Source organism: Staurois parvus, unplaced genomic scaffold (genome assembly GCF_062004578.1).
Source record: "Staurois parvus isolate SC_StPar_1 unplaced genomic scaffold, SC_StPar_1.0 ptg000020l, whole genome shotgun sequence".
Classification (NCBI taxonomy): Eukaryota; Metazoa; Chordata; class Amphibia; order Anura; family Ranidae; genus Staurois; species Staurois parvus.
The window spans coordinates 1,755,706-1,778,162 of record NW_028317816.1 but is presented as its reverse complement, the minus strand read 5'-3'; the positions used below and the strand labels follow the sequence as shown (position 1 = coordinate 1,778,162).

At 39.3% G+C, this 22,457-nt stretch overlaps 1 protein-coding gene across 2 annotated transcripts in view; it reads left to right on the top strand.

The window, feature by feature from the left end:
• Window positions 1-22,457, top strand: part of ELMO1 (engulfment and cell motility 1) — a 533,930-nt gene that overhangs the window by 113,808 nt on the left and 397,665 nt on the right. For both annotated transcript variants that reach the window (XM_089687036.1, XM_089687028.1), the window contains exons 2-3: window positions 9,137-9,270; window positions 13,586-13,626. In XM_089687036.1, the coding sequence (XP_089543162.1) occupies window positions 9,193-9,270; window positions 13,586-13,626 (119 nt within the window). In that variant the 5' untranslated portion in view covers window positions 9,137-9,192. The remainder of the gene's footprint in view (window positions 1-9,136; window positions 9,271-13,585; window positions 13,627-22,457) is intronic.

Genomic DNA, 22,457 nt, shown 5'->3' with positions numbered 1-22,457 from the left:
CCAGGACACTATCTGAATGGAGTTTGCAGTTTGCATGCTCTCCTTGTGTTTCAGTGGGTTTCCTCCAGGTTCTCTAGTTTCCTCCCACACTCCAAAAACTTACCGGTAAATTAATTGACTCCTGTTTAAATTGGCCCTAGCATGAGTCTGTTGAAAGGTAGAAAATCGAGAGGCGTTCGTTCGTTGAATCTAAATCGTAGTCCACATTAACCAATCTAAAAAAATCATTTGTCGGGCAATACGTAGTGTTGACGTCTTCTGTACAAGTGGAAGTGATGCAGTGTGCGTGTGACATTGTAGCCATGCCCTTCCGGCCAGAACGAGCGACATACACAACAATTAACAGCAATGAGTATAATATAGTTTATTGCATTACCTATATACATAAATAGTGATACATAAAAATATAATATGCAGAATTCTGGTTTCATTATCTCATTAGGCCAAGCTACTTATAACATCTGGATTTTTTGTTCGTGTTTACGAAGATTCCTTGGACATAAACATTTATTTATTTATTCCAGGTACTTATATAGCACCGTCAATTTATGGAGCGCTTTACATATATTATACATTCACATCAGTCCCTAACCCTCAAGGGGCGTACAGTCTAAGGTTCCTAACTCACATTCATATATACACATACTAGGACCAATTTAGACAGGAGCCAATTAACCTACCAGCATGTCTTTGGAGTGTGGGAGGAAACCAGAGTACCCTGAGGAAACCCATGCAGGCACAGGGAGAACATACAAAATCCAGGAAGGTAGAGCCGTGGTTGGGATTTGAACCAACGACCCTAGTACTGCCAGGCGGAAGTGCTAACCATTTAGCCACTGTGCATCCAAGTCATCTTCTGTTTTCGCTCATGTGTGATAGCGCTTGATAGATTTTTTTCGTACGACCGTCATATCACCGCATAGAAAATCGGTCGTTTGTGTGCAAAACAACAACGTTTTTCACTGTTGTTCAACTGGATTTTTTCGTTCACAATATCGTTATCGGTTAGAACATCCTGCTCATCAACAAAAAGAAAATCGTTCGATCAGTGGTTACACAAAATTTTTCATACGATTTTCTTACTGTGTGTACAGGGCATTAGTGTGCATGTGGGATAGGGATCTTAGATTGTAAGCTCTTTGAGAGCAGGAGCTGATGCGTGCTCAGCATAGAAAAGTGCTGCATAAATTGTCAGCTCTATATAAATGCATGTAATAAAAAAAATAAAGGAAGTGGTTTGAATGATGTAGGATGTCAGACTGAGGACTTAGGTCCCATGTACACTGCTGCTCATAAACTTGAGTTCAAGAGCTTTTGCCGTTTTTTTCTTTTTTGCGAAAGCCTCTGAACTCAACTCACTAAAAGCCTATGTGTCCATGCAGAGTACTTTATCAGAGTTTGACAGCAGCAGAGTTTAGGGCCACTTAAACGTCCTTTTCCTGAATGCAGAAGATTCGCATTCAGGAGAGGAACATTTTGGCCAAAAACCGCTAAACTTGGCAAAAACGTGTGTAAATCCGTCACTAACCATGTTGAGCGCTTGGGTGTTTAATTCATTTAATTGGCAAGTACTCTGGCCAATGAAATGAATAAATGTCCAAGCGCTAAACGCTGTACCGCATTCACATGCATTTTTTCCACGTTTACTATTTTTCTGCTGCCAACAAAAAAACGTTCATGGAGCCTTATAGTGGTGGAAAAGGTCCCGGGCAGGTCTAGACTGAAAGATGAACATTGTGTCATTTTTTAGTTTATTAATATTAATGACCTAAATATGTTTTATATTTTTTGGGCTGCAGTTGCGCTGCCCCAGGGGAGGGGCAGTGACGTCACCACGTATCGGATCATCATTACGGCGAGTACTGACAGAGTGCGATAACACTCCTACAAGGCTGATCATTACCGCACTCTGCGGCTTAAATCACAATACATGCGTGTTTATTGTTTAAACAATGTGAGTGCAATATGGGAGCACATTAAAGAGTGTTTTTATTTACCTTGGATAAGGCACTATATCTTTTATTCTTTTTTCCTATGGGTCATATGAGGATACATTGAGCATTGGAGTGAGGAGAGGCTCTAGGTGGGAGAAATCCTTATGCCTGTATAGGCTCAGAAGATAAGCCGTAGGTTTCCAGCCACACCACCATAAGCAGCTTGAAAGGAGAGTATATTATCATCATCTTCTCCCTGCTGAACTTCAAAAAAACTTTTTTGCACATCTTCTTTTTTTGCACATTTTTTTGCTGTTGAACTTTATATATTTATATATATTTTAAAAAATATTTTTTTTATTTTTAATTAATTTTTATATATATATAATTTATTTTTTGTTTTGCACAATTTGCACATTGGACTTTATTAATGTATTTATTTATTTCTAATGAGATATTTATAATCATTCTTTGTTTTACACAATTTGCACATTGGACTTTATGAATTTATTTATTTATTTTTAATGAGATATTTATATTGTAAAATTATCACAATTGGATTTATTCACACGTTTTTTATTTATATTTATTTTTTTTTTTGATCAAACACTGTGGTAATATAATTTAATTAATTTTGGTAATGCAGCTGATAAGTTGATATTTTCACAGTATATCTTAATTAGTGGTACTTTTAAGCATATAGTATTGGCACGGTAGTATTAGAGCACGGTAATTATCAATAGTTTTCCTTTTAGCTTCACAGGCATGCAGTAGGAATATCCTTACCCGATCAGTAATTCATTTTTATCTAGGTATAGCTATAATGCACCACTTCAACTGACATCCTTTTTGTCTGCAGTTGTGTGATCTGATCATGTGACATAACTGCTAGTGTCCGTGGAACACCACCCTGCTACATATTGCATACTGAAACCCTGAAATAAAACATGTTACAACACCAAGGCAATTGTGACAACCACCAGCCAGGCACAAGGTGGTGAGTTTAGTGTAAACGGTTATGCAGGAAACATTATACAGCGCTGGTTTCTGTAGGTACACTCCTAATCACACTGTATATGATGGGTGAGTTCTTATTCAGTAATGGGATTATATAGAACTCATAGTAAGGTAAATTGAGTTCACTTTATAACATTATCACAGTTGCAGTGTTTACTGGATTGTATTAATAGCCCACTTGCTTCCTGGTATCTATGTTTAATAGGTATAAAGAACAGTAATGACCTGCAATGTATATTAACTCTTGCTAGCCAACGAAGATAATTGATTGATTCCTATGGATTAGTGCAATTTACCGCTTAGCTTACTAAATAAGCCTGCCAATAAGCATGTTGACAAATGGCTGGATCTTTGGGTAACGTTTTTAAATTACCTCCTAACAAAAGTATTTTCTACCTTTTTGTATGTTCCTTCACTCTACTGTACTGCTTAGATCTCTTCTGTGAGAGCTTCTAGAGAATGCTGGAAAACACATCACATTTTCCTTTATTCTTTCTTATGTCAGTCGTTGAACATTTCTTGTCTGAGTCACTTTCTGAATATTGTAACAGTTGAGTAATCTAAGACATACAAAGGATGCTCTGTGCTGTGTTTTTGCTAATAAATTTATGTGAGAGGCATTATCCTTCTACAGCAGTACTCTGGTTGTGTTAGAAGATGCTTGACAATCCTATGTCACCTGTCATAAACCAAAACTCAATACAATTGGGTATACTAAGAAAACGTTCTTTCATCATGTCAGATTTCAGTATTGGTATGCACTACATGAAACCATACTGCACAAATGTCATATGACCCATCTACAGGGGTGGGTGCTTGGCTAAACGGTGATACCATGCAGATCCAAGAGTAGAAAAAAAGCCAACACTACAAATGAACCTCTAAGATGACTCTTTACTAAAGTCCAATATGAGTACATATACGAATGTTTCAAGTCAGTCTGTCACCTTGAAAAAGAAGATCTTTGCACCCTTGAAACATAGGCATCTATATCTGTCACCTTAAAAAAGAAGGTTTGTGTGCCCTTAAAGCATTGGCATCTCTATCTGTCAAATCAGTCTGTCACTGTGAAAAAGAAGGTCCTCATGCCCTCCAAATGTTGGCACCTCTATCTGTCACCTTGGAAAAAGAGGGTCTGCATACCTTTTGAAACATTGGCATCTCTGTCAACTTGGGGGAAAAAAAGAGTCTGTGTACCTTTGAAACCTTGGTGCATCTGGTTCTATGGGACATCAGTAAAAAGTCACCTTCAAAGTTCATTTGGAGTGCTGGCTTTTTTCTAAGTTCTATTACTCTGCTTTGTGCTATTGGTATGCTTTTTTTTTCTAAGCTCATTCATTGAGGAACCCTAAGCATCATTTTTAACATCGCTCATACCTTTTCTGAGACCCTACTAGAGTCTTGGCCCAATGATTTTCCCCGTGTGCTGATGGCACATCTGATGGCATCTCCTTCAGTCCAAGCATTTTTGGTTACATAGTTTCCACTCTAATTGTAACTTTTGTATTATCCTGTCATCTAATAGAAGACATCTGCTGACACTTTGATAAAACCTTTTGTGATCCTTTTTGTATACCATTTTTCTCCTCATTTCAGATTCTGTAATTTTGTAAATCTTACTGTTGTAAAGTGTGCATAGGTTGCACAGGTATTGCAATATAAATAAACATATTTGCTTCTTGTGTTGTATTATCTTGTAAATTTGCATGGCTAAAACAATGAGTTGATTCTCTATTGACAGGAGAGTCCATTTGGTTTTTCCTTTTTTGAAAATCTGTTGACAAAGACCTTCAGTTAAATGAGATGGACAGTGAGTAGTTTAGCACTGTAATCTGGACCTGTTTGAAAAGGTACTGTGTAAGAGTAGCCATAGAAGTGAGATGATTGGCTGTTTATGGCCAGAGCAAGAGTTGTGTCTTTTGGGGCCTTCAGAACAGAGCAGACACTCCGAATAGATTTTACAATATACAGTCACTGCTATAGAGCACCATGTAACCTCTACATCCAGTTTCCTTGTGTTTCATAGCAGCATCTGGATCTTAATTTCAGTAAGTGTAATTGGATGTCAGCAAGTGCTTGGAACTGTGTCATTCTTTGGATACAGCAGAAGCATTATATCTATCTGCTGTGAGGCCGTGTTCTGCATAAAGCAACAATGACATCAGGAACAATTGTTAATTGTTTTTGAGCATTACATAAACCACACTCCCTTCTATTTCCTGCTCTGAAGTCCCCTTTTTAAATATTATGCATCACGGCTCTTACAAAGCCTGATTTCAAATATGTTTCAGTTTCCTCTGCCTTTTTTAAGATTGAATCAAATGAGGAAGTATCCAGTTTAACCTCGCTGTTTAAAGTGATCCTTGCTAATCCTTATGTTGTCCCATCTAACAGTACCAGCACTTTGAGGCTGTTGCAAGCACTTTATTGGTGTTTCTTCTTCTTTGTTACAGCTCTCTAGCAATTGTTAGATAGCAGCTGCTAAACTCTGTGTAAAAATAGAGTGCAGCTTTGGAAGATTGATGTCCATGAAGTTTGACCAAATTCTTCATCCCTCATATTCCAGTTTTGCAGACTTTTTTTTGTTTTTACTGTCTGTCTTAGTCAATAGTAAAAAATAAAATTCTACCCTTGTACATGTCTTTTGGGCTTGCCTTGACCTCTCCTTACATAGGATTTCGGAGGTGGCTTCTTCTTTGGCGGGTTCTCCGGTGGACTTGTCCTTGCAAATTTGCTTGTTGGGAGTATCACTTTTGAGGATCCCAGTAAACCAAATGAGACTAATTCACACTATCTGCAATTCCACCCATTCCACTTCATTGGAAGTCTCCTGTAGTCCCTTTGGCTTCTGTCTTATGGAGAGTTGATATGGTTATGCTTGTGGAACGTATTCAATATACGTTGATGGATAGGATGCAGTTATTCAACAGGAAATGGGATGGTTGGAGAACGCATCAACACTTCTTATTATTTGATTGATGGTCTATCATTGGTTGTTTTGTATCGAACCTTTTATTGATCTTGTGGTTGTTCTGACGATATTATTGACTACCTCCGTCATGTACTGATTTTTTTATGCTTTCATGATTGTACTTTGTATTTCTGTTCATTTCCTATATATGCTTTTTTTCAAGCTGTTTAATCTACCTCACTAAATGGTGAGCTTTTTGTAGTCTATCTCCTAATAAAAACGTTTGTAAACAAACAAAAAAAAATTCAATAACATAAGTTATGTTGAGGTGGACCAAAAGGAACCAAATACAACTTCAATAAACTTGCTGTGTGAATCACGCCTTACTAAAATAGAAGGTATTTATATATCATTTTTCTTCCCAAATCCAGAATAATGGGAACATGGATAGAGACGCGCTAATAATTTTGTTCCCAGTGGTACAACTGATTATACAAACAGCTTAAGGCAGTGTTTCTCAACCTTTTTTTTAGTCAAGGCAAAAAATCTTCATCACCCCCCACAAGTAGTGCAGTATCACTATGGTGACACTGTACTGCTAGGGTGATGGTATGGTAAAAAAAACCCCCATAAATAACAATATAAAACAAAAATAAAAATGTAAAAAAAAAATTGAATTATTGGGTTATTTTGTTTTTTACTAAAAAGATAGCTGAATACATTGTGGCCAAGATTTATGAAGAAATATTATTTATTTGCAAAAATGTAAAAGAAACACTTTTTTAAAAATTTTTTTGGACTTTTTCATTTATATAGCAAAAAAATAAAAATCCCAGTGGTAAATAAATACCACCAAAATAAAGTTTTATCTGTTTCCAAAAAATGATAAAAAATTCATATGGGAATAGTGTTTCTTCTCCTCCTCTCTCTGTGGGCCATATAGCATAATATTAAAACAGATGAATTTTTTAACGGCCAAGATACTCACAAAGCAAGTAGTACAAAAAGCCTCTCCGTATGTGAAAGAATTCCAACAGGTCCTACTGGCATGCTGCACACTCCTGCTACTAAGACTTCATTCACAGGGCAGTAGAAATACGCATATACAAGTGTTTTTTAATTATGGATCTGAACACAGCTACATTGTATTCAAAGGAACCAGTCACACAGGTGTGTAAACATGAGCTGCTTTCAGATCCATACATTGAATCCAAAAATCTGCTTCTAAAAACATGAGATTTAGACGCTTCCGCATATAAATGCATGTATGCGCAAAAAATGAAGTCTAAACAAAGGGGAAACAAAATTATCATAAAAATAAGCTGTGTATGCATGCGCATTTTTACTCATCTTTACATGTTTAAACACATCTATATGCAAGTATTTTACTGATCATTACGCAGGAACTTTTTTCCTAGAAAGTAAAAATATCAGTAAAATGTTATGGCCATGAATGAAGCCTAACAGAGCTAATGTTGGCCGCTCTGTCAGCATGTGTTTTAATCAGAACACCCACTCTATTCTGGATACAACAGAGCCACTCTTCCACTTGGAGGGATCCATGGTCACTCTATGCTGCTTTCCTGATATGGACTCCTGGAGCAATCTGTTGTAGTGGCCAAAATTTGCTCAGTGTAATACCCTGTCAACCTCTTCCTTCCTGACAAAACCAAAGGAGCTGGGCGGAAAATATTTGGATGGACAGTGCCTGCATCAAATCAGATGGAGGCTCTACTTCGGTATTTTGACAGCTGGCCATTTGTGCTGCGTAGCATGGATGGAGGAATTTGTTTCCTTTTAGCCTGTAGAAAATCTTTGCATATGGCCACAGCTTAAATCTTCCAATGGGGACACATGTTCTGATGATAGTTGTATAAGAGGAGGATGAATCTTTCTGAAATCGATTTCTAATTGCCCGTAGTCTCTAGGACAGGTAGTAAAGAAACCTCTCCACAAAGAAATGCAGATAGCAAAATACAAACTAACAGGGATTTTAAATCTTCCCTACCCTACCTAAAACTGTTTAGCTACATATACTCTGTAAGATGGTGATGACAGTATTTTGCGTTTAGCGTGTTGTGCACACATGGTGCAATGAAAGAAGTGAAACGCTCAGGATTCTGGAAAGCAGACATCCAATTAGATTAGGCCTTGACCCACTTTGCCCAACTGAAGATGTCAAGGATGCATTATATTACAGAAGATAGACTTACCATATGAGAGGCTTAAGGGGTTACCTACCTCTAGCTTTTGTTTAGAGTTGTAACTTCATTGGTAGCTGTTTTTTGTCTCCATTCTGCAGTTCATTCATAAATAAGAGGAAAATCACAGGAAGGCAACACTATCATTTACAGCTGAAAACTGTAATTGAAACCAGAATTGTTTTTATTATTTCCAGCTCGTACTTCCTAATATCTTATAGACAAACATATGCTGTCATTTATTATATCAAGCCTATGAAGTCAACTTTGACTTTTAGTAGCTCCAATGTTTTGTTTGGTGCAGCTTTTTGTTTAGCTCCTTCAAATTTTGTAATAAACCACACAAATTCAAGAGAAAAATATAGAACGTTTGGCAAGGAGAATGAATCTGTTAAGCTGCTACTATACTGCTTTGTGGTTAATTCAAGGCAACCAATAAACTTATAGTGAGTGTGTAATGCTTTGTGGTGAAATGACTATATTCAGCAAACCTTCAGTTTCGTTGTCTTGTGTGGTTTTTATTTTATTTCAGAACATCTAGGCCTTATGCATATCTCCAGTTGTATAAATACCAACTTTCTGAAAGTTGTTCATTTCTTCTAACTCTGCATGCCCCCCAGGGGCGGACTGACCATTTGGGCACTGCGCGAGGGCCCGGGGTCAGTAGGGGGCCCAATGAGATGCCCCTGGTACCTTTCATAGGCTTTTTTGGGTGTGGTTTAAGTGTGGGCAAGGGCACAGGGACCCCATGATCCCCTCTTGCCCGGGGGGCCCCATGAGTTGTCAGTCTGCCCCTGATGCCCCCACATGACAGTGCGTGCGCCTAATGATAAGGCACTTGGGCACTGAGGAATTCATTATTGGAATTGAGGGATGTGTACTTGTGTGTCTAGATTTTTCATTTTTCAAAGTACTTGGGTGTAATGGAAAGGCTATGGTCTCCAAGTTTGCTTACTGTACAGATTCACTTTGTTGCCTGATGCTAGTTATTGTTATTTTTTTCTTGTATAAAAAGTGTAAATTGTTGCTTTTAGTAAAATATTCTCATGTGTTCTTTTTTCACCTTTTTCTAGGTCTGGATGCTCTGTGTTTTCTGAATAGTGTGCAGGTACTGTCAACCTAAAGAAAGATGCCGCCTCCTGCAGATATAGTCAAGGTGGCCATTCAATGGCCTGGAGCGTACCCAAAGTTAATGGAAATTGACCAAGTATGTATGTCTTTTTTAGTTTATTACTACTGTATAGATAAAAGCACATCTGACTCAGAATTATCAATAACCTGAAAAGCATCTTTATAAAAATCATTGTTCCTTTTGTACATAGCAGATTGAATATTATTATTATTATACAGGATTTATATAGCGCCAACAGTTTGCGCAGCGCTTTACAATATAAAGGAGACAGTACAATTACAATACATTTCAGTACAGAAGGAATAGGAGGGCCCTGCTCGTGGAGCTTACAATCTAAAGAATATGACCAATGTAGTTTCTACCACTATTGAAGGGTGTCTGCCACAAAGTTTAATTTCAGGGTTAAGTCACCTTCCCAAAGTATGTAAGTTCTTATTACAGCCACTGCATCCACACTATTAGTTTTTTTTATAATTTTGCCTCAAATGCCTTTCATAATCAACTTTGATCTCATCGCAAAGCTCTCCAGCTTTTTGTTCAAGGCACCTGAAAGATATTCTGATGTGCACCACAGAGCATTTCTGGAAACTACATCTACTGTGATTCCCTGGGACTGGAGTGTAGTTTACAAACGGTGGGAGGTGGTAATAGGCAGTTCTGTGGGTGGTGATAGGTCCACAGCCCGTAGCTGTTTTAATGGGTGGAACGCTATGTAAATTATATCCATTAATTCCCACCAAACATCATAGTTCCTAACGTGGTGATGTGACCTCTGTAGTATCTGGACTACAGAGGAAGTGAAAGCATATTGGCAGGAAGTGGATGTGCAAGGTAAGTGACACAAGTACAGCATGGACTGAAACCCCTATGGACTATGAACATTTGGATTGTGAGCAGGATGGGGACCTGTGAGTATAATGACAAACAGGACACCCTTATGGAGGTAAGTACAAGTGCAACATTTTTGTAGTGTGAGAAGCCTCAGATGAAAGCTGCCATTCTCTGTTTCTGTACTCCTTACTAGTTATGAAGCAGTACAAGTAATTTAGCTTTACTGTTCTACAACTAGATTGTTCCCAGGAAGCTTCCATCGGAGACTTTCATTTAATTATGTCTCTTTAATTATCTCTATTACTGCTAACATCGGTAAAATATATTACAGCTGCAAAGCTTTTTTTTGCTAGCTGTGAATCAACCCGATCCAGGTTGAATCATGAACTTGATCGATCAATTTGCTCTTCTCTATTTTATTACAATTATTATTGATCTTGTGCTTGATGCACAGTAAAAATAGGGCATGTCAGTGTTTTAATTTATAGTTCGGGTAGGTGAGGACCTCTGCAGAAAGGCATTTTATTCTTCGGAAACCAAATCAATAGTGGAAGTCCGTTTTTGCTGCTTTACAAATTCTTGACTGGCACTCTGGTAGTTTTGGAATTTTACAGAAGGACTGAAAAGAGAATTCCAGGCATGGTAAATTTTTACATATCAATTGTCCAGGTATGGCATACACATAGTTTCATTGGTCCAAATTGAACCAATGTAACTATGTATATGCCGTACCTGGATAATCGCCCTGGAGGCTGGAAATCACTCAAGTAGATACCACTATTCCACTTGATTCTGGGTCCTGTACTGAGTGGCTGGCCTAATGCACTGGGAACACAGGAGGTCAGCAACTTGGCATAGGTGCCATTTAGAGAATATCAAAGAAATAGTGCAGCGCTTAAATCAATAGTCCTCAGTTATTCCCGATCAGTGGATGTTCCTCAATGCGGAATGTAAGAAGTGCCCACTCACCGGAACCACACTTGATATAGTGCAGTGTATAATAGTTATTCCCTGGTGTCACTGGAAATGTACATCTGGTTCAGCCCTTGGAAGAGTATCCCTCTTTAGATCAGACAGGTCCAGGGTCACAGCAAATAAGGCTCCGACACAGAGTTCCCCTTAAGGGATGTGTGGGTGTTAATTTTGCAGTAAATAGAAACCTCCCACTCTGAATGGAATCGGAGTAACACAGCTTCTGAAAAAAAGGGGGGTTCTCCCCATGCGGGGTCAAAGCAAAAAGATGCCCATGGTGTGATATCGTTTGGATAAAGCGAATTTTATTTAAAAGACAAAGGATGCATCCAATAAATAGCAAAAGGAACGGCAGATGACAGTAAAACACTAACCGTCCCTAGAAGGAAATGGCTGCCGGAGCTCCACGATGCTCCGACGGCGTGACGTCAACGGCGCGAGCAGGCTCCTCATTGCGCGTTACGTGCCATGCACATCTTCAGAGGGAGAGCCGGTTAAGCGCTGCACTATTTCTTTGATATTATTTATTGAGGTTTTACTGGTTGCCTTGAGTGTACAGCTGCTGAACTGATTAGCGCTCACTTTTTTACTTTGTTTAGCCATTTAGAGAATGCTTTGCATGTTCTAAATGAATGTAAAGCGTTCTCTGATTGGAGAGGTGTACTTAGGTGTGCATCCATGTGAAAGGCCTTTTATGCCTACATGGGATGCACAGGTATTCGTGCATCCACTTGCAATGCAGTTTCATGCATGTCTGTCGGGAGGCAGCGGCTGCTTCCAATTTGACATGCATGCACACGTGGGTGTGTTTCCCCCAGTTCATGCTGTCTGCTTTTGGAGACATGCATCCACACGCACTTCCCCAAAATGTAAAGAAAATGTAACAGTTCCACTTGAGTTACCCACAAATTCTTAAAAGGTTATTGATGCTGTTTTGACTTTTGTTGTGTGTGGGTTTTATTCATTGCTGCGTCTCCGCTGGGATGATTCCTCTCACTTAGTGTCCTAGTGAATTTATTTGTAAACGTAAGTAAATTAAGCTGTAATATAAACTGTCACTCAAATCAGCCCTATACTTAATTGTAAGCATAAACCTATTGACTATTGGTCACTGAGCACCACTGGAGGGAACCTGCATCAGCATAATTTGCAAAAAAAGGAATGTATTTTAGCTCTTCTTTTACCCATTTCCAACAAAACTGTTATCGAAGCTTTATAGTGTGACTAGCCTCAGATGATACAAAGAGATAAAACAAATCCTCCTACATATGTTGTACCTGTTTATCTGAAGTCTTCTTTACGGCTGTTAAAAGTCCTAAGTTTGTAAAACTTGTCTGATGGTTCAGAAAAAAGGGGGCAGAGAGCTGAAATCACTCACTGCAGAGCTCAGTGAGGAGAGCTGTGAGAGCTGATTGGAGGAAAGGAACACCCCCCCCCCCTCCAAACAGCTCACAAGAACAGAGCTGAGACTGTCAATCTGCTAGAGGTCCCTCCCCTGTCACCATTTTTTTCTTGGTGTCAGGAAAACTTGTCAGAAGTGACTCATGCTGATAGCACAGTAACAAAGCAGCAGACAGAACTGACACTTAGTGCTCTTAATTGAGACAAGTACACATTGTAGAGGGATATGCTTTGTTCATATTTCATGTCTGAGGTTTAAAACGACTTTAACTTGCCAAATGAGGCTTTGTGATCAATGTGTGCCCTTTTTTAATTTTTTTTTTCTGTACTGTGGTACTGGAGCTAGGGTTAAAACACCATATGCTGGTGGCAGCCTGGAGATGCCAAGGAAAATTTGTCAAAACTGGAGCAGCCAGAATGTGGAGCAGTTGTGCACATCAGCCAATCAGTTTCTGTCTTTCATTTTCAAAGTTTAACTGAACAAGCTGAAGATAGAAGCATATTAATTCCCATGTACAGCTGCTCCAGTTTGTCTGCCTCATTTTTGATAAATTCTCCAAACAAACAACTGCTCAACACAGAGTTCAAGTCTCCAGTGGTACAATAACAAAAAAGATACCCACATGTATTATGGTTTATGAAGCTTGACCGTATTACAGTAAACCAAAATAAGTTTCAATTCAGCAAAAAAAAAAAAAAAATATATATATATATATATATATATAAAAAAAAATATATATATATATATATATATATATATATATATATATATACATATACATTATTCCCCCAAACCTTCTTATTTAATTTTGGAAAGTAGGGGGGGGGGCTAAAACTTCTAAAACAGTGTTCTATTACGGAGAATTCCCCCTCATGTGTCCAGTTCTGTACACTCAGCAGGAAATCAGTCTCCAGGACAGTTGTCAGCGGAGTGTGAAGTGAATCTCTAATAATGGCACAAAAGGAGAAAAAAAATATCTGACAGTGGTTCTAATTTGTGGTCCCTTTGTTCAAATAAATAAGTTTTGCACTTAGTTACACTTTAATCTAAAGCGCTGTTAAGTCTTACTACCACAGGATCCCAGGACAGTGAGTCCACCGCAGGACCTCCAGCTAACAAAGCTTGGGATTTGGCTTTGTGAGACAATATAAGTGCTCTGACTGTTTTTATTTCTTTCATTTTCAGAAAAAGCCTTTATCTGCCATCATAAAGGAAGTCAGCGATGGGTAAGAAGATATAAAAAATGTTGCATCTCAGAAAATGGCTCAGTAATCTTTGTAGTTTTGCAATAAGAGTGACAAATGTATTAGGAATTATATGAAATTGCTTTTTAATTGTCCTGGGTGAGCTAAACATTTAATCAGAGATGGTCAGTGTACTGTGTATGTGAGCACTGACATTTGGATGGATGTATTTACACAAAAACTTGAAGTCAATAGGGAAAACAGAATACCGTTTTATGAACATAAAACCATAAAAGAATAATAATACTTTTGTGTAAACAGTATCCCAACAGCCAAACAAATATGTGACCATGTCTTAAGGTGACTAAACACTAATTCATGTGGTACGTGGGTCTGCATGAACAATGTATATAGTGTTGTATGCCATATTTAATGCATGTACACATTTAGATCACTGAAGTTTATTGTTTATTGTGCCCTCGTGACTTTTTTGTCCTCAGTACTGCTTGCATCGCCACTAATGGTTGAACATCATTTCTTCTTTAGTTTAAAGTGGAACTTCACCCTCTAAGTTAACACTGACTTTTTTTTATCTTTCTGCTGCTAGCATTAGTAAATAGATAGCAAAGTATATCATATTTACCTATTTTAAACTTTTTTTTTTTTGTACGTCTTCAGTTGCTTCCTGGTTTCCTAGGCAAATGATATCATCCCAGGAGTCTTCAGGAGGGTAGGACGGGGTCAGCTAAGCACACCTTCCTGTCTGCATGCCTAAGCTAAGGACAGATGGATTCCAGGAAGTAAATACTATAGGAAGCTTCTGCCCTTACTCAAGTTGACCACAGCTAGAAATGCTAGGGGTGTGTTTTCAAAGTGATTTCTCAGCAAATGAAAGCATGGAGATATGGATGGATGGGGGAGTTAGTTTTAAATATTAAAAATGAATTAACTTTTTTGGTTTGTGGTGCTCAGATGCAGTGAAGTTCTGCTTTAAGTCTCATGACTGGTTAAGAAAGAAGGTGGAAGTTTTTGTATGGGTGGCGCCAAGCCGCGTTCTGCAGGACTGATAAGTTGGCCCTCAAAAATGGCATTTTTGAATATGGTGTTGGTGACATGTGCTGCCATCCTGTTGGTTATAATCTCATTTAAATGACCAAATTATACGGCATAACATGCCTCAGGTTGCAGGGGAAGTAACGTTATGACAAATGAATGCTATGTGTAACCCACAGCAGCCTGGTCAAGGAACACTGTGATTGATACCATATGCCATCTATAAAATAACTACTCACAGGTGATTTGTTGATCATTCTTCATATTAATTATCTTCCACAAAGGCATTGCAACAACTACTGCTTTGTCCGTTTGGTCTACATTATGCACAATCCATTAGAGTTCAACTTACCATTTGACATTGTGATAATCATGGCAAGAGAAAGCTGGGATTTCTGGTGGTGAAATCCCACCATTCGGGTCTTTAGAGAGACAAAATACTGAGATGTTAATTTCAGGATTCCTTATAATTGTCAAGTTAGTGCAGCAGGAAAGAAAGCAAAAGATGCAGATGCCTCTAAGAGCATCAATCTTCATATAATGAATCACTATGAAAACAGGTACCCTGGGTTGTTGGACAGGAATTGCTCGTTTATAGTGCACCTTGGCATTCATGCTTTTGGATAACAATCTGGTGATTAGATAGTGAACTATTTAGATATTAATGATCCAGCAATTAAATAGTCAAGCATCCTGCTCATTTAAGAACAGGGATGGTCTGAAAACCTTTTCCGAGAGAGTCCTCTCTATGGGCAGCACAGTGGCTAAATGGTTAGCACTTCCGCCTGGCAGTACTAGGGTCATCAGTTCGAATCCCAACCACGGCACCACCTGCCTGGAGTTTGCATGTTCTCCCTGTGCCTGCGTGGGTTTCCTCCGGGTACTCCAGTTTCCTCCCACACTCCAAAGACATGCTGGTAGGTGAATTGGCTCCTTTCTAAATTGTCCCTAGTATGTGTATGTATGAATGTGAGTTAGGGACCTTAGATTGTACACCCCTTGAGGGTTAGGGACTGATGTGAATGTACAATATATATGTAAAGCACTGCGCAAATTGGCGGCGCTATATAAGTACTTTAAATAAATAAAATAAAAATAAATAAGGGTCTTCAATCTTAGTGTATTTTGATGGTGATAGTGGAAAGGCTCACCTGGATGTAATGCATGGTAGAATTCAAATTCTGTAGTCATATTTGTGTGTTTATAGCCCTGCTGGCATTAGGTATGAGAGTTTAGGTCACTGCAAAACAGGGTTGGTTATAACTCTGGCTGTTTTCCTGCTCCCCGAAACAATCTGGTTGCTGTTGGAGGTCATACATTTAACGTCAGTATTACTACCGCTACTAAATGTGATATCTTCCTACTCAGGACTGTGCATCTGCCCCCACCTCTCCTTCTCCATTGGTCATGACCATGCTTGCTCAGTGATGTCACTCGGGAGCTCCTACACCTTTGTTGCAGGTGTCCGGTCAGCTGACAGGCAATGTCAGTTGTGCCAAAAGTCCATCAGGACCGCATTGTGTCAGCACTTGCCATGTTTTGTTTCAGCGTCTCTGCTGACATCATTCATCATGATCTTCTGTGATGTACATCACTGGATAGAGTAATCGATGGTGGATTTACACTTTTTTTAAATAAAGGATTTTCTCATGACTTATATATTGTAGTAGGTCAAAAAATGCATTATTTCAATCTTAGAGGTCCTCCAGGCTCACTCCTAGACAGGCACTCCTTTTTATCCCCTTCAGCTACCACGGCAGAAACAAGAACAAAAATTACATAGGGGTTGATATACTAAAATAGAATAGACTTTGCACTTTGCAAAGTGAAGTTGCATTCTGCAAGTGCAGTTGCTCCAGAGCTTAGTAAATGAGCAGAAGGTCTGCTGACTTCCATCATTGAATCATGTTGAAGCAAAAATGCTGTTTTGTGTCTTTGCACATGATTGGATATTCTTTGCAAAGTGAATCTTTACCTCATTTACTAAGCTCTGGCGCAACTGCTCTTGCAGAGTGCAACTGCACTTTGCAAAGTGCACATTCTATTTGCCTTTAGTAAATCAACCCCATAGTGTATTAACATTTAAAACCTTTTTATTGAAACCAATTCTTAACAGATATACACTCACATTCACTAATGCATTTAAATCTTGTGCATACGTGCTGATGCCCGCCAAATCCAGCCCCAATGTGCCTCTCCATGCCCACACAACCTTCCCAGGGTGAAGCATTATAATAATTGTTGAGCACAAGGCACGGTGAAAAGTGTATATTGTATGAAGACAGAGAGAGAGAGAGAGTTTTTAAAATCATCTATTTTTATATTGTGGTGTGGCATGTGTTTACGTAACGAGAGATTTTTTTTAAATTTCTACTATAGAAAGTCAGTGTGGGTAATAATGTATGTGTGATTTTATACTTTTATATATTATTGTGACACTTTTACACCAACTTGATTTAAGCAGCACTGCACTGTTCTTATTTTGTTTTTTGTTTTTTTATTGCAAGAAGGTGGCAAAGAGTGTGCATAGCTACTGTACATAGTGAGTTGGGGGTTAGGTCATAACAGCACAAGGCTTATGTTTAATATTATTTGTCAAATGTGTTGTGCGTATTAATATACAGTTTATATCTATTTATTTATTTGTTTACTTTTTACCCTGTTGAGTAACCAGGGTAAGAGGCTGAGTCCCTGTCAACAAGGGGACAAGGTGCCTTACCAGGCTGCATGTTCAAATGAGGGTGTGATATGGTTTTTGGAGGGACCCCACACTTTTTTCCAGTGTTTTTTTTTTTTTTTTTTGCACAAAGAAGCTGGAAAATGTAATTTAGCAGCAATTTGTTGGTTTTTGTAAAAATGTCACTTTGCCTTAGTACATCCAACAACTGAGCCACTTCATATGCAGGTTTAAAGCATCCCCAAACATGTTTTAATAGAAAACATGTATTTTCTAATCTTGCACTTTACAACTGAACATCAGGAATTCGGCTACTTTGTAAAAACTGTAGGCAGTCCATGAGTTAAGTCCAACAAGGTGCATGGAACCTCATGGACTTATCTCTTTAATTAACATATGAAAGGTCTATTGTGCTCCAGGAAGATAACTTCCAAAGGCTACCATGCTGGATGCTCAAGTTTTAGCTTCTTGAAGAACAGAGTTGAGGGTACTGCTATGCTCACACTCTCCTTCCTTCTGCCCAATCACAGAAGCCTTTGTGTTACGAGGCATAGCTGCTCTGTGTGCGTCTCTCCTTACGCAGCTCTGTGTGGCTGCTGGAGAGTGTGATAGACCTATTAGATATAAATAATAGAGATAAGTCCAGATAATGAGGTGCCCCTGATTAGACTTATCTCATAGTGTGCCTGCACTTTTTACACAGTTGCTGAATTCCTGGAATTCAGTTTCAAGCCTTGCTCTCTGCTAAATGGTATTTAAAAAAAATTGCTTTGGTACATGCTCCTTATGGTAGTTTCCAGCTCCCTATGCCCTTTGTTTGAACATTCCTTGCCTGTAAGCCTTGATTCTCAAGATTTACCTCCCATTGACTTTAATGTGGTTCACATTAAAGTTACAGATTTTTTCCCATGTTAGCTGAATGTGCTTGTGAATCGAACAGAAACAGATTTGCCTACCACTACTTGGCATACTTGCACTTCTGGTATTGATCCACAGCCTCGTCATCTCAAACCCAGCTCCTATTCTTTTATTCACGTCATAGACTAAATCAGGGCAAGGCAACCTTAGAGGTGGATTTTTACCCGAACAGATTACCAAGCATAGTGTGCCCCAATGTCACCTCCTCACACCTAAAACCTCTAATTTCAGACTGCCATGTTGCAATCATGGGTTTAAACCCGGTAGTGATGAGGCAACATGCTCTTACTGTTCTGAGCCCCCTGTAAGGCTGCTTTCACTCTGATTTAGTGTGCACCCAAGGCACATCTGTAACTTTCCTGGGTTAGCTTTGCCATAGACTTCTATTATATCCTGTAGGTGTGGTGCACTTTCTAAAAGCGCACCAAAACTCCTGCATTCAGGAGTTTTGGTGCACTTTTAGAAAGTGCACTAAACCCACAGGATAAAAAAGAAATCTAAGGCTGCATTCACACTAGCTTTGTCAGCAGGTGTCAGACAGGCGTTTGGGAAGCGTTTTTATTTCAAAATGTTTTATTGAAGATTTTCAATAACAGGGTAATGTTATAATAACGTTCAGTTCAATAAAAATTGCAGTCATACAATACAGTATTGGAACATGTGTACCCCACCATTTGGCTGGGGACAACTTAGGAATAAGACAATAGTATCATAGGTAGATATGGATATATACTGAACTTTGGTGAGGTGTAGAAAATGGTAGAGGGGTGTTAAACATGGGGAGAACAGGAAGAGGGTAGGGAGAGGAGGAGGAAGTTGTAATGGGATGGAGAGAGGAGTACCAGTCTAAAATGCATGTGTAGTTCAATTGTTTGTACAAAATCACTGAGCAATTGGGCTGTTTTAACCAGGTAGTCCATTGGGAATTGGAATTGGAATTTGTATTGGGTGGAGTTGTTGAGAGACGATCTTTTTTCCATTTCGCATTGGAAATTAAGATATGTAATTAGTGATTTGAGAGAAGGCGCAGTAGTGGTGTTCCATAATCTGGTTATAGTGATTTTTGCTGTGAAAAGTATGTGGACAATGATGGTGCGAGAGGTACAGGGGAATTTTTCAATGGGAAGCGTTTCTAACGCTTCTCAAATGCCTGTGAAAATTCTGCACATGGCAGCACATAGTGCTGTTCACACTGAAGTGATAGCGTCGCGTCATGGCAAAACTGACGCCTCATGCCCAGTCAGGAGGAGTTGAAGCCTCCCATTCAAGTCTATGGTGCCGCTCAAACGCCTGGCAGGCGTTTGCGGAGTGTTAAAACCACACAACAAACGCCTATAATGAAGTTAAATGGTGTTAACGCTTGGCAAATGCCTCAAAACCGTGCATAGGGCTTTTGGGGAGCATTTGGGAAGCGTTTGAGGAGCGTTAAAAATGCTTCCCAAATGCCTGTCAAACACTATAGGGGCGTTTGGCAAGAGTTAGAAATAAAGTCAAGTGTAAATGAGCCCTTAGGCTAAGTGTGGAAAACCCGCAGGAAAGATGCAGGTACCTTGCACTGCACCTGTGGTGTGGGTAAATCGCAGCACATCAGTGTGCAAACAGCCCTTTACTATTATGCCCAGTGTATTGCTTTACCCTGACCTGAAGATCTCTTCTTTCCTGATGCTGGCACCACTCTGGAGACCTCTAACCAGAATAAGAAGTGGAGTGCAGTTGGTATCACTCTGCATGGGACAGGAGCCAGAACTACAGAGGAGGCATCGTCTTGCTCAGCTCTTGCTCCCTACTACAGCTCCAACCTTACAAATAGTCCCTCTGCATTGCATTTTGTTTGATGCTCAGGGATGGTGGGTCAGCAAGTCCAAACCAGGGGCGGACTGACCATTTGGAAACTCGGGCACTGCCCGAGGGCCCGGGGTCAGTAGAGGGCCCCATGAGATGCCTCTGGTACCTTTTTCATAGGCTTTTTTGAGTTTGGGCAAGGGCACAGGGGCCCCATGATCCCCTATTGCCCGGAGGCCCCATGAGTTGTCAGTCCGCCCCTGGTCCAAACCGTGATCTGCTAGTCACCTGGCCAAGATCTACTGGTAGATCAGAATCTACAGGTTGCTGACTCGCAGACTAAATCGTTTTATAGTCCAGGAAAACAACTATAAAGGATAATTAGACTAGGGAAATATGCACAGGACACAGGAGCTCTGGTATTCTGACATGATCAACAGGTATTTTTATGCACTCATTAAACTGATATAAAAAAAAAAAACACTTTCAGTGATATATTTAACAGAGTATCAAATAAGAGAAGTGTGTTTTTAGGGATTGCCTATACTTTAAGTGGAAATCTATTTCGTATGCCCTTCAAATGTTGTTAAAATAAAACAAAATGTTAAATATCAGGAGAACGTAAGCCCTAAATGTTAATTAAAAGTAAAAAAAAAAAAATACTGTAACTGTTGCAGTTTTCATTAAACACTTATGGGTTTAAGCCAAGAAAGAATGCTGACCTGTTACACATTCATTTTTTTACTAAAGAAAACAAACCTAGAGCAGTATAGAAAAAGCAAAATAAACTCGAAGAAAACATCTGACGTTAATGGTTTATAGCTGTGATCCTTCAAGGAGCTTAGCTCATGTGAAATTATTATGTATAATTTTTTTTAACACTCTCCAGTGACCTATAAATATTGAGTCTGAGACGGTGTTAATAGATTCTGATGGATGACTGCTTCAGTTTATTTGACAAGTTTCGTCCATCATGGTTATGTTCCAGTCAGGTTCAATAGAAATAATATTGTACTTGATTTGCGGTTGTGCATTTGCCCCTGAATACATGTGTCAATAAATTACATACATAGAAAAGTAGTTTTTTTTTTTTTTTTTTTCATGTTTAAGCTTTTTTTATACTTTTAAAATGGCCTTAAGATATATGCTTGTTTTTATACAGTGAAGGAAATGGGCAGCACAGTGGCTAAATGGTTAGCACTTCCACCTGGCAGTACTAGGGTCATTGGTTCGAATCCCAAATATGGCACCACCTGCCTGGAGTTTGCATGTTCTCCCTGTGCATGCATGGGTTTCCTCTGGGTACTCCAGTTTCCTCCCACATTCCAAAGATATGTTGGTAGGTTAATTGGCTTCTCTCTAAATTGTCCCTAGTATGTGTATGTATGAATGTGAGTTAGGGACCTAAGATTGTACACCCCTTGAGGGTTAGGGACTGATGTGAATGTACAATATATATGTAAAGCACTGTGTAAATTGACAGCGCTATATAAGTACCTGAAATAAAATAAATAAATAAAATAAGTATTTTATCCCCTTCTGAGTTTCAGTGTTTGCCTACTCACAAAGAAATAATCAGTCTAAAAGAAACACAAAACAACTGTCAGTCTCCCTAGGTCTGGTGCACCATGCAAGATCTCACCTCGTGGAGTGTCAATGATCTTGAGAACAGGGAGGAATCATCCCAGAACTACATGTGAGGATCTTGTCAATGATCTCCAGGCAGCTGGGACCAAGAAAACAATTGGTAACACACTACACCGACAAGGATTGAAATCCTGCATTGCCTGCAAGGTCCCTCTGCTCAAGAACGCACATGTCCAGGTCCTTCTGAAGTTTGGCACTGAACATGTGAATGATGCAGAGGAGGACTGGTTGAAAGTGTTGTGGTCAGATGAGACCAAAATCGAGCTCTTTGGCATCAACTCAACTCGCCGTGTTTGGAGGAGGACAAATACTGCCTATGACCCCGAGAACACCATCCCAACTGTCAAACATGGTGGTGGAAACATTCTGCTTTGGGGTGTGTTTTTTTGCTAAGGGGACAGGACAACTGCACCACATCAAAGGGACGATGGGCAGGGCAATTTACTTTCAAGTCTTGGGTGAGAACCTTCTTCTCTCACCCAGGTCATTGAAAATGGGTCGTGGATGGGTGTTCCAGCATGACAATGACCCAAAACACACGGCCAAGGCGACAAAGGAGTGGCTCAAGAAGAAGCACATTATGGTCCTGGAGTGGCCTAGCCAGTCTTTAGACCTTAATCTGATTGAAAATCTGTGGAGGGAGCTGAAAGTTCGAGTTGCCAAACGTCAGCCATCAAATCTTAAAGACTTGGAGAGGATCTGCCAAGAGGAGTGTGCCAAAATCCCTCCTGAGATGTGTGCAAACCTGGTGGCCTACTATAGGAAACGTCTGACATCTGTGATTGCCAACAAAGGA